Source organism: Channa argus, chromosome 17 (assembly GCF_033026475.1).
Source record: "Channa argus isolate prfri chromosome 17, Channa argus male v1.0, whole genome shotgun sequence".
Classification (NCBI taxonomy): domain Eukaryota; kingdom Metazoa; phylum Chordata; class Actinopteri; order Anabantiformes; family Channidae; genus Channa; species Channa argus.
This window is the reverse complement of record NC_090213.1, coordinates 2,524,304-2,537,010: the sequence shown is the minus strand read 5'-3', so window position 1 is coordinate 2,537,010 and position 12,707 is coordinate 2,524,304. Positions and strand designations below refer to the sequence as shown.

The 12,707-nt window shown below is 41.2% G+C and overlaps 1 protein-coding gene across 1 annotated transcript; it reads right to left on the bottom strand.

Annotated features, from left to right (window-relative positions):
• Positions 1 to 5,406: 5,406 nt before the first annotated feature.
• On the bottom strand, positions 5,407 to 10,040 carry LOC137102552 (uncharacterized). Its single transcript, XM_067482189.1, has 7 exons — positions 9,913 to 10,040; positions 9,303 to 9,623; positions 8,808 to 9,104; positions 8,545 to 8,658; positions 8,166 to 8,185; positions 6,422 to 6,493; positions 5,407 to 5,876 (listed from the first exon to the last, which is right to left on the bottom strand). Exons 1-7 carry the CDS (start codon positions 9,956 to 9,958, stop codon positions 5,784 to 5,786), a joined length of 963 nt encoding a protein of 320 aa, XP_067338290.1. The 5' UTR covers positions 9,959 to 10,040; the 3' UTR covers positions 5,407 to 5,783.
• Between the last annotated feature and the right edge of the window lie 2,667 nt (positions 10,041 to 12,707).

Below are 12,707 nucleotides of genomic sequence, written 5' to 3'. Positions count from 1 at the left end.
GGGCAAGCAAGGTGGGGAGTCAAAAGATAAAATGAAGTTTGCAAACTGACTCCAGAGAACTCAGGAGGGCTGGAACGTCAGCTCATAACAATCCTGCAAAAGAGGAAATGCTGGGTACTGGTTTGCATGCAGGTGGGTGCTGATACAGAGCAGGTGACTGTGAATGGAGGTGCTAGAATGGTCAGAGTGAGAAAGTAGACCAAGACATGCAGATGGGGTGGAGCTGAGTCTGGACAGAGAGGTAAACGACTCATGTGAGGTAAAGATTAACAGTTCCAATGATCACAGAGAGCTGACAATGTGGTTTAGCATTGTCTTGCTGAAATATGCGAGTCTGGATGTCTGGATGGAGCATATGTTGCTCTAAATCCACTATGTACTTTTCAGCATTGATGTCTTTGCAGATGTGCAAGTTGCACCAACATACCATCAGAGATGCAGGCTTTTGGACTCCTGCTGATAACAAGCTGGCTGGTCCCTCTGCTCTTTAGTCTGCAGGAACAGTGTCCATGGTTTCCAAAAAGAATTTCGATTCATCTGACCACAGAACAGTTTTCCAATTTATCCCAGACCATTTTAAATGAGCTTTGGCCCAGAGAACATCATGGGATCATGTTCACATATGGCTTCTTCTTTGCATGATACAGCTTTAACTTACATTTGTGGATTTCACAGCGAACTGTGCTCACAGACAGTGATTTCTGGAAGTGTTCCTGAGCCCATGCAGTGCTGCCTGAAGGCCCGAAGATCACGTGCGTCCAGTTTTGAGGTCTGGCCCTTGTGCACAGAGATTTCTCATGGTTCTCTGCAGCTTTTGATGATATTATTTACTGTAGATGGTGGGATCTTTAAAGATTTCACCATTTGAGAAACATTTTTCAGACATTGCTCCACAATTTCTAGACACAGTTTATCACAGATTAGTGAAGCTCTGCCCATCTTTACTTTCAAGAGGCTCTGCCTCTCTGAAATGCTCCTTTTCTTCCAACTCATGTTACTGAGCTGTTGCCAATTAACCTAATAAGATGTAAAATGTATGTATGATCTTTGAAGAAGTTGGATGATCTTTAGTGGCATGTGCTCATTCTCCAATGCTCTCCACAGAGCGGGCCAGTGAATGCAGTCGAATGTAGACCTGAAGTCAATAAAGACAATTGCTCGCTTTCCGCAGCTGATCCATGTTGATGAAGGGCAAACCCTCCTCTTTTTTGCAGCCGGGCTTGGCGGAGTTATTCTCACCTTGAAAATATCTCTGTGCTATGGACAGCAGCTCCTCTAACATACAGTCTCTATTTGTTTTGTGTTAAGTTGATGGAGGAAGGGAAAATCCTACAATCAAGGTAGAACCAAGTCCATTTTGTTAAGTTACCTTAACTTAAATTTTATTTTACATCCATGAATGCAGACATTTGAGTGACACACAACTCATGAAGTTAGGTTCTCAATTTAAGTGCGTTTAAACCAGTAAATTAGGACTTTTATCTTGTAAAACATTTCATTAAGTGGTGGTAACACGTCCCCTGCAGTAGAGGAGTCAGATACCATGCATAAATAATATTTGCATTTATAGATTTTTTATTTAATAGTTGTTGCTGACCCAAAATTCAAACTCTCCAAATCAACTTTCAAACAAAATGTGTTTAATGTTATGTGAACATTGAACCCTTGAGGGTCTGTGTGTTCTCTCCATTTGAGCCTAAACCAACATTATCAGTGACTGGGAACCCAGGGAACTTTTAGTAATACAAATTACAGATGTAATGAAAGTGATTTACTAGCTTATTGAACTGTCAATTAGTCCATTGGTGGACACACAAAAACAAGCCGTAAGCATCCCTATCCAAAACCTGTCTTGCAGCACTTGGACAGTTATTTTAAGTAAAGGAAATTCTAGATGCTGCTATCGGGTCCTCCAGTTCTGTCGTTCTTTTGATGGCTCTGGTTGTGCTTATTGTTCTGGTACTCGTCCCTTCTTCTATCTTCGGCTTCCAAAAAAAAGGAACCACCAGGACCCAAACCACCCCTGCTTGGGAACCTGCTGCAACTGGGCCTCAAAGACTCTACGCGGCATTACATAAGGTGAAGAAGTGACACACCGAGTACCCTCCTACCTGTCTCCCTGATCACATTAGCTGTAGTGGTCCAGTCATCTGGAAGCACCTCCTGACCACCCAGAGTCTGTTTCAGCTCCTCCCTGAAAACTACACAACGTTCTTCATTTTTCAACTTTCACCACTTTGTCCTCTGCTCTGCCTTTATCCTCTTCATCTTCCTCACCACCAGAGTCATTTTACACACCACCATCCTGTGTTATCTGGCTACACTCTCCCCTACCAACACTTTACAGTCACTGATCTCTTTCAGATTACAACGTCTACACAAGATGTCGTCCACCTGAGAGCTTCTACCTCCGTTCTTGTACGTCACCCTATGTTCCTGCCTCTTGTAGAAGAAAGTGTTCACTACAGCCATTTCCATCCTCTTTTCAAAGTCTACCACCATCTGGCCTTCTGCGTTCCTGTCCTAAAGACCAAACCTGCCCATCACACTCTTTCAGGATAACTTCTACTCCATTTCTCTTCCTATCTGACGCATGGTAGAACAACTTGAACCCTGTTCCTAAGCTTCTAGCCTTGCTACCTTTCCACCTGGTCTCATGGACACAGTATGTCCACCTTCCTTCTCTGCATCATGTCAATCAACTCTCTATCCTTCCCTGTCATAGCCCCAACATTCAAAGTCCCTACTGTCAGTCCTACATTCTTAGCTTTCCTCTTCTCTCTCTGCCTACGAACACGCCTTCCTCCTCACCTTCTTCGACCAACAGTAGCCCAATTTCTACCAGTGCCCCGTAGGTCGACAGCACCGGTGGATGTTGTTGTTAGCCTGGGCCCCGACCAATCTGGTATGGGAGTTATTTTCAGTGTGAAAGTCATGATTCGGATTTTTAATTTGGCATGTGTTACACCGGATGCCCTTCCTGACACAACCCTCTGCATTTATCCAGTCTTGGGACTGGCACTAGAAGACACTAGCTCGAGTCCCCTTGCGGTTGCATTAAGGTCTGACTAAAACAGTGATTGGGTTTATTCACATTTGGGGAAAAACCAACTGAATCTAATAACTGAAAACGAGTCACAAGCAGGCAGTTGTGATGGATTGTGGTCATACAATTGTGACATTTTGAAACCAAGCTAACTGTGTGGTTAGGGTCACACAACAAACTCACTGTGATTAAGGTTGGGGATATTGTGGTTTTGCCTGAAGTGACTGTAATGTTTGTCTCTATCAACCTGACCCAAACATAACCAGATGAAAGGTGAATAATAAGGTCACAACCACTGCATATTGTTCTGCAAGAGCAGATGTTTGGTGGAAAAGAAACAGGAAGTTCAGGATCATTTTGCTGCTTTGTTTAATATCAACATATTTGAATCTTTGACCAGGACAGGAAGCTGGACACAGCACTGAGTGACAGGTGGATTCATGCAACCAAAGTCCTCATCACCCTGTAGCTGGAACAAGGTCCTTTACAAGGTTTGCACATGCTGGTCGTTCTCGGCTTGGCAACCTGTTGGTGGTTGCTTCGCTGGTCGGAAGGAACCAGGATCCAACCAGACAGTGTAAAGTGGTAACAAGCAGCCTGGTTCAGCAACAGAATTAAGGCAGATCTCAGGCAGGTGATCATAGACAGACTAACACAATCCAAACAACACATAGCAACTAGCTGGAAGACTCACTGACGTCATACAGGGAGACAATCTGACAGGGGACTGTGGCAAGAGCTGGCTTTAAATAGCCAGGGGGACAGGTGTAAAGAATTAGGAGGACTGATGAGTGTAAAGATGCTGAACAGACTAGGCAGGATGTGGAAACAGGGGAATACAAAATAAAAGTCAGGGAGGCAGGAAATGGAACTGAAGACCGTGACAGACCAGCCCCCCATTTAAGCCCCCGTTAGGTTGTGCATGAATTATTGTCTATATGCAGGTCCAATTGACCTGAACATCAGTGTGTGGGACATAAATGGGTTTGGGTATTTGAGTGTGTGGAATCTTTTTTTCTGATACAAATTCTTCACTGAACATAACTGAGGGCCATAGAGTTCGAGGGTTTTTTCTTGTAGGAGTTTTCTTTGAGTAAAATATAAAATGGGTCGATTTGTGCTCCAAGCAGCACATTTCCTAATGCTGCGCCTGTGTTGTCAAATTGAATGAAGTTGTTTTCAAATTTGCTTGTGTTTTATTCTATTTCCATGTGTTTTCTCAATTTGCAGTGCTATATGCTCTCAGGGCCACGTACATTTGACCCAAACATTACAACTTGCCCAATTTGTCCTGATTGTTTCCATACTCGTCCCTTCTTCTATCTCCAGCTCGCAGAGAGACCGGAAGGAACCGCCAGGACACAAACCACTTCCCCTGCTTGGGAACCTGCTGCAACTGGACCTCAAGAGACTCTACGTGACATTACTGGAGGTGAGGATGTGGTGGCAGTAGGTTTTGATTTTCATGTGTTTATAGGTTAACAAATGTCATGACTTCATGCTCCTCCTCTCAGCTTGTGGTTTTCACAGAACCAGCCAAGATGTGACCTTCCAGGGGTACTTAGATTAAGGGGGGTAAATAGATTAAAATGATTATTTTTTCAATGTGTATTCAAATATTTGCATCAACTTGCCATTAAATTTATTTAGATTCCTCAAATTGTTCTTTAGACACATGTTTAAGGCCAAGAGGTCAAAATAATAGAATGAATAATATTGAGAATATTTAGAACTTATTATTGCAAATAGTTTAAAAAGCCTTCGTACCTTTTGCTGCTGGTTTCTAAGCTCAGTCTTTGCTTCAGTTTGCTTCAACAAGTCCTCCACATATTTTGGGATGGTTGCAGAGCTTATTCAGCATCATCACATATTATTTTGTTGCTCTCTAACGATGTCGCCCAGCTTCCTCCTCTGCCCATGTGATACATACTACAACCACTAGAGGTCAACTATCAGCCTGTGGTTCGTGGATGTTTGCTCTAGAAACTGAGCTGCAGCCACCCAAAATCAAAAACCACATTCAATGATGAATATGTTTAAGACGTTTCATGTAATAAAGATAATCTAGATAAAGTAAATGACATTTTGAAGAACAGATGAATCCTCTTAATTTTGATGTATTTTTACCCTGTTTCCTTCACAGGAGAAGCATTTTGCTATGACCCATGACCCACCTATGACTATGCAGTCTCTAATATTTTCTATTGGCAGCTGATTTGAATATAATGATGGATCAAAAATAACATAATAAAAATTATGCAAATACTTTAATTTCATTTTCATTTAATTCTTTGTTTTATTAGTCACAAGCCAAAAAAAATGCAAACAACAACAAACTGTGCAAATGCAATATGATACTGAATTTCCAATAAAAGAAAAAGCCCCAACAGGGAAAACATACAAACTATAGATGAAGATGTACAGTACAATGGTAAAAATGTGGGGATCCTTGAAATTCTACACCAATAATTGATTTATTAGTTTCCACTGCTGCACTTAAAAGCTGAAACACAAAATAAGCTGCTATATTCTGCAGGTTCAAAGCACTTATCACACCTTCCTGCTCCAAAGCAGCTTGAAACTTTTCATCGTTGTACAGATTTCATCTCCTCTCTCAATCATCACCGTTTGATTGAATCACTATGTTAATGATCATTTACACAAGTCACAAACAAACTGGGGAAAAAACAGCTTAAAAGAACATGTTTGGGTTTGTAAAGACGCAGATTTATCAGAATCAGATGACACAGCTATAGTTTGGATCATGGTCTGCTTCCACCTTCACTGGATTCCTGATCGAAGAATAAGTCACGATCTTGTCGTCTTTGGCCTGTGTAACACAAACCAGAGGGTTTTATGATGATTCTTACCATTAACTACAGTTGTTCATTAATAAACCCAATGAGTGGATAATCTGTTCATATTTCAGCTTGTTGGTTTCATTCTTGTTTAGGACAGTTTGTGGGAGAAACGCCGTTAGGCTTGTGACAAACATACACCTAAACATTAGGTGTTTGTTGGACCTCTTTACAAACCCACTGGAACAAATTCACTTCAGGTCGTCCATGATGGGTGTTTGGAGGTTGACTCACACGTCAACACGTGTAGCATAAGTTGAGAGATACCGTGGGTTGGGGTTAAGCACAAAAACGTCAGGGTAAGGTTATGCGACGTTCCAAGATAAATTAAATCAAAACAAAACACTACCATGACAACGGCATACACACATGCTTCCTCACTACAGAGACCACGTGCATCATGTTGTGTTACGTCATCATTTAGGTTCACTCTCGCACTAGAGTCAAACCCTGGTCTTCAACAACAACACTGGGCTGAAATGAGAAAAGGATGTAATGTACATATCAAATCACTCACCTTGGTGTCAGGAGAAGCCTTTTGATTATCATGACTAATTGTGACGTAGGTCAGATTAGCTTCTCGTTGATCCTATGTGACACAAGGAAAAAAACACATCAACCTGTCTTCAGCTCTCGTAGTGCTGCTGCTCAGGGGTCTGAACCTTTTTCATAAAAAAGCTCTTTAGTTTTACAGCACAGAAAATTAGGGTCCATGTTTGTACTACTGCTTCTGTCCACTAGTGACAGCACTGAGTTCAAACATACATTCAAATGACAAAAACAAAAGATGTATATTATTCATTTACATAAACCAAAATCACATTGAACTCTCCTTAATTCTTTCATCGTGACTTTATCTTAGATTTATTTAAATTTTTTTACTTTTTACATTAATCTCTTATGGACCTTTAAGATATTTACACACAAGAAATGTTTCTTTTATTCTTGTAGCCACCCAGGATGGATGTCTAGTGTTTCTGCATCATGAGATAGGCTAAAGACCACTTACCCTTAATGAACATTTGCTGCTTAAAGCTTAACCTAGTATTTCTTAATTAACCAAACCTAAGAGCCTGGAAAGGGAAAAGAACAAACTGAGTTTACGCAAGTTTATATAGGTGTACTCTAAAACATATCTGCATGAAAATACTTCTAAACTATATACTGTGAAACTTGTTCAGTGTTTCTTATCATTAGAAAACATAAGATATATTTATTGCAAATATATAACTACTATTGAGGTGCTGGTGGAATTTGGGCTACTGTTGGTCAAAGAATGAAAAGGAGGAAGGTGTGTTTGTAGGCAGAGAGAGAAGAGGAAAGCTAAGAATGTAGGACTGACAGTAGGGACTTTAAATGTTGGGACTATGACAGAGAAGGATAGAGAGTTGATTGACATGATGCAGAAAAGGAAGGTGGACATACTGTGTGTCCAGGAGACCAGGTGGAGAGGTAGCAAGGCTAGAAGCTTAGGAGCAGGGATAAAGTTGTTCTACCATGGGTCTGATAGGAGGAGAAATGAAGTAGGAGTTATACTGAAAGAGGAGTTTGTGAGGAACGTTCTAGAGGTGAAAAGAGTATCAGACAGGTTGATGAGTCTGAAGCTGGAAGTTGAAGGAGTGATGTTCAATGTGTTTAGTGGTTATGAACCACACGTAGGATGTGAGTTAGAAGAGAAGGAGAAATTCTGGAGGGAGTTAGATGAAGTGATGCAGAGCATCCCCAGAGGTGAGAGAGTGGTGATTGGTGCAGACAGGTAGGAGGGTACTGAGTGTGTCATTGGGAAAGAGGAAAGTAGACAAGGAGACCTGGTGTTTGCAGATGACATTTTGATTTATAGTGAGAGCAGGTGGAGGAAAATCTAGAGAGGTGGAGGTCTGCTCTGGAATACAGAGGAATGAAGCTTAATGGACAGGATCAGGATTGAGGACATCAGAGGGACAGCTCATGTTAGATGTTTGGAGATAAAGTCAGAGAGGACAGATTGAGGTGGTTCGGACATGTTCAGAGGAGAAACATTGAATATATCGGTAGAAGGATGCTGAGGTTGGAGCTGCCAGGCAGGAGGTCTAGAGGAAGAACAAAGAGGAGATTTATGGATGTAGTGAGAGAGGACATGAAGTTAGTTGGTGTGAGAGAAGAGGATGCAGAGGACAGAGTTAGATGGAGGCACATGATTCACTGTGGAGACTCCTGAAGGGGAACAGCCCAAAGGAAAATAAGAAAGAGATTAGATTTTACTAGTTTAATAGTTTACTCACAGGAGGGTGGACATCTACATCTACAACAGAAGATAGATTTTCATGAATTAGTTAGATGTGTTATCATTTTTTTTAACACATCCATGTGAAGTTTTTGATGGAACTTAAAAATCACTACAAACATATTGTACAGAAGTTCTGCCCATTAAATTAATCACCACTGTTCTTCATGCTTCCACAAATGTTACAGACAGAACACTGCATTGTTACCAGGTACTATTACTGCATGTGGAATAAATGTAGTTTTTACACATAAAAGTACTGCACTGCACATGACCAAATAGAAATATGGAAAATAGAAAATATTTGATTTTTTATGCAGATTAGAACTTAAACCAAACCTGACTGTATTGTGTTTTTTGTGTATCACGTTACTCACCCTCTTTCATGTTGGTTGTTGTCCTGTATTTGACGAAAGCAGCAGTGATGACGATCAGCACCACCACCACCACCACACCAACCACTGAGCCAATGATGATGAGGGTTTTGTTATCTGCAGTCAACAAGACACACAATATGTAACTTGTTTGAAATCATACAACAACTCAGAATAACAGATTTACTGCTGTATAACTAGAGATTTACACCAATAATCAGATCACTGGTCAGAATGTACTTTATCATTATTGAATATTATTTTACCGTTGGGGGCAAGTGTGTATTCAGCCTCTATCGTCACACTGTTCGTCTCATCAACAAACTGGCAGGTGTATGTCCTGCTGTGACCACTCTGATGTCTCACAGTCAGAACAGAGCTGCAGTTCATCTGTCTGATGAACTTGTAGCCGACACCTTCACCAAGCAGCACAGCTCCCGTCTCATTCACCCAGCGGATGCTGTTTTCCTGACAAGGCCCGAGACCTCTGTATCTTTCCAGAGAACACGTTAATGTGACTTCACCATCTCTATTTGGATCAGCGTCTGGTGGAGATGCAGAAACTGACAAAAACAACAAGTGTTTACTGTTGATTTCAGGATGTTCTACAATTTGCCAGATAAATCAGAAACTTTACTACAAGGCCCTGAATACTTTTAATTTATCTCCTATTATCATAGATTTATTAAATAACTGCTGCACAGACACTGTTAATGATCTACAGTATGAAACTGACCATAAAGAATCAAGTTTAAACTCACTTATCAGGACATTTAGATCTGTAATTACATCAGTTTGAGTGTCTCTCCCCCGTCGACAGGTGTAGGAACCAGCATCCTCAGCAGTGATGTTGCTGATGAGCAGAGAGCAGTTTTTGCTCAGACTCAGTCTGACAGATCGATCTAAGCTCTTCTCAACATTTCCATTCACAACTGTGTCTTGGGTCGAAGTCTGATCTCTGTTGTAAAGCCAGTGAATGTTGGAGCATGATGATGTTTCTGAGGATGATTCAGTGAAACAGGGCAGAGCGGCTTCATGTCCAGGTCTGTAGTAGTGAGAGAAACGTCCAACACTGTCGGCTGCTGTAAAGAAAAGGACACGTGTTCAAACCAAAGTGACACACAACAGGTATTTTCTGCAAACTAAGTATTGAACCTGTGGATACTTTGATTTCATGTATTGGTTGAAAATAATGTATCAGAACAGAACTTGGGCTTTAACATTTGCCAGCATCTCACATTGGCAGAAATGTGGTCACCTACAGTAAAGTCCCTCATGGAAGAATCATTTTCAGTTTCAAATATTCAAACCAAACTTTATTTAACATAATACAACGATGATCAACATTACAATAGAAAAAGTCAGCTTTACCTTCAAAGAGAAGCACAGACAGAAGAATTAGTTCCAGCTGATCCATTCTATGTCCTCTCTCTGTCAACAGGCCGACGTCCTGTGAGGCTTTTCTTCTGTTACATGTCAGTGTGTGGTGAGGCCATTTCCTCTTTGTGGTTCATTTTCTCAGTAAAAATGAATTGACAAACACCTTCACTCACCATTCAGCCTGTCGTAAGGGGTGGAGAGTTTTCTGAGCAAAGACAGTGTTTTATTAGTTAGATCAAACACTTTCTTTAAATACCAGTCATTTATTTCCCACTGCAGTGTTTTGATGGCAACATGCATTTTAGTTTGGTTTATATTACACTATTTCTTTTTCCACACACACAAACATCTTCCTGTGTCTCTCACCGTACACACTAATACAAATGTTGCAACTTCTATTAGGTGGTTTTAGTGATGTGTCATTAATGATGTTTCAATTTAATAAGAAACCGCAAACAGTCTACAGCCGTGCTGCAGTAGCTCTGTCAGACTCTGGCAAAGTGATGCATTGGGATCATTTCTAGCTCAATTTTAACAACAGAAGCTGATGCTGACAACAGAAGAAAAGTTAGAGGAGCATGAAAAGTATTAATTCAGATACGAATTTCAACCTATGGTGGTGCAAGAAGAAAAACGTTGGGGGGGTTGAGATATTTCTGTAGAAGTTAAAAGTGGGAACCTGATTGTGATGCAAGAGAAACAGTCATCACCATTCAGCTGGTCTGGATGACAGGAAACACTTCACGTCAAACAAACATGATCTAAATGTAAACTTTGCAGTGTAAATGGTTTGATGCCCATTTCTTTACTAAATTAGTTACATTTGCCTACAATCGTTTAATTTTGAAAATGATTTGTCTCCATCCTGCTTTATGTTTGTCCTCTACAGTTTTCTTGCAGCCTTTGGTTCATGTCTTCAGTGTCTGTGTTGACATGTCGCTCATGTTTTGTCCATGCAGAGGACTCTCACACACACACACACACACACACACACACACACACACACAGACATCAGTGTCCTCGGGGAGGAAGAACTGCAGCACGGGCCGCAAATACACAAACGGCTCGTAGCTGGATATAAGCTGTATTTGTTTAATAGCAGGTTTTGGCATGATAACGTACAACAATGTCCAGAAATATGCAATGTACAAAAAAAAAAAAATTTTGTTTTGTTTTTTTATAACAAAATGTTAATAAAAATAAAATGGACAGTTTTAGAACCTACAGATTCAGGTTCCTTTTACTGTACATCTGCAGAAAACGTGGTTTCTGTAGCCACATGCTATCATGCCTTAAAACGTAGTATGAATTGGACCCAGAAACGAGCAGATCACAGAGGACTTGAAAGGCAAACAGTTTATTTAAGTCAAGCGGAGAAGGGGACTCGGGACCGGAGAGGAAGGCGGGGATGGCCAGGAGACGGTAGGGAACTTGTGGGTGGAGGTTTGAAGTAGAGCGGAGACCAGGTTGGGCAGGAGACCACAACAGGAGGAAGGGATGAACTAAAGGCGGCTGGCAGAAAAAACAACCAGGGAGCAAAAACAGGCAGACTCGAGCAAAGTACCAACATAAACAGAACACAAGTAGCAAAAAGCGCAGGGGAGCGGACTCCAACCCTGCCTAAAAAGGTAAACACAAAAAAACGCTTGTTCCAAAAACAAAAGAACCAAGTAGGAGGAAAAAAACAGTTGTTCAATAACTAGTGCAAAAAACCCAAAACAGATGCTGTAATTAAGCAATGAGTAACACAAAGTAGCAACAGAATAATAATTTCTTCAACGTTGTTAGCGAGCAAACAAAGTAGCAAGTTAAACGCTGGCAGTGAGCAAACAAAGTAGCAACAGAGACATAGGTTATTTGAAAATTAGCAAAGGAATTCTCAGGAGAAAAACAAACATAAACTAGAACAAGACATTATTCTCTTAGGTGCGGCTTTTCAGGCTCAGAGACAGATTATTCACCGAGGCAGTCAGAAAGACGATCTGGCAGGGAGTGACAGGTGAGCGGAGTATATAAAGGGAGGCAACAGGTGAGCGGCATGAGACTAATTGCAGATTGGCAGGGAGAGGAGAGGAGAGGAAAACAGAGTGAGGAAGTACCAATCACCAAGGCAACAAGAATAAGACTCACGGCCGTGACACATGCTGTGTCAGCTACACATGGGTGGAATCATGTGATCAGTATTTAGTCAGTCACATGATGAGTGGGCTTCAATCTGAGTTCACAGTTTGGATGATAACAAGCTATTAAGCAACGGTGCAGTATCTGTTTTTATCAGCCCATATGTATCACTTAATATGTCCCTACTCTACCTGCCAGTAGGTACAGTAGCTCCTCATCATCTGCCCGACCTTCGTTGTTGTGGCCATAATTCTAAACACAGAGCTCCGACTCTGTCATATATAAACTGCAGCCGTTAGGTGTTGCCATACAGTGTACATACATACCATAATAATCAATGATAGATGACCTACTCAACCAGAAATTTAAGCATGATAATTACTGATGACTGACCACTGAAAGGCATGATAACGGTCAAATCTTCTGGGGTTTCCTGACAGTCTGAAGACTCACAGAAATGTGGTAATAACAGTGTGAATAGTTGTTTGTCTAAATCTGTTGGTCTACCAGGCTTGGACCAGCACTGCACAGCTGGGGAGGGGAATGGGCGGTTAGGGGTCCAGTGTCTTGCTCAGAGACACTTCCACATATAGCTGGGACTGTGGATCGTATCCCTGACCTGTCTGCTGTTTTTCCATGGTCTTCATGATGCTGTTTGTTCTCTA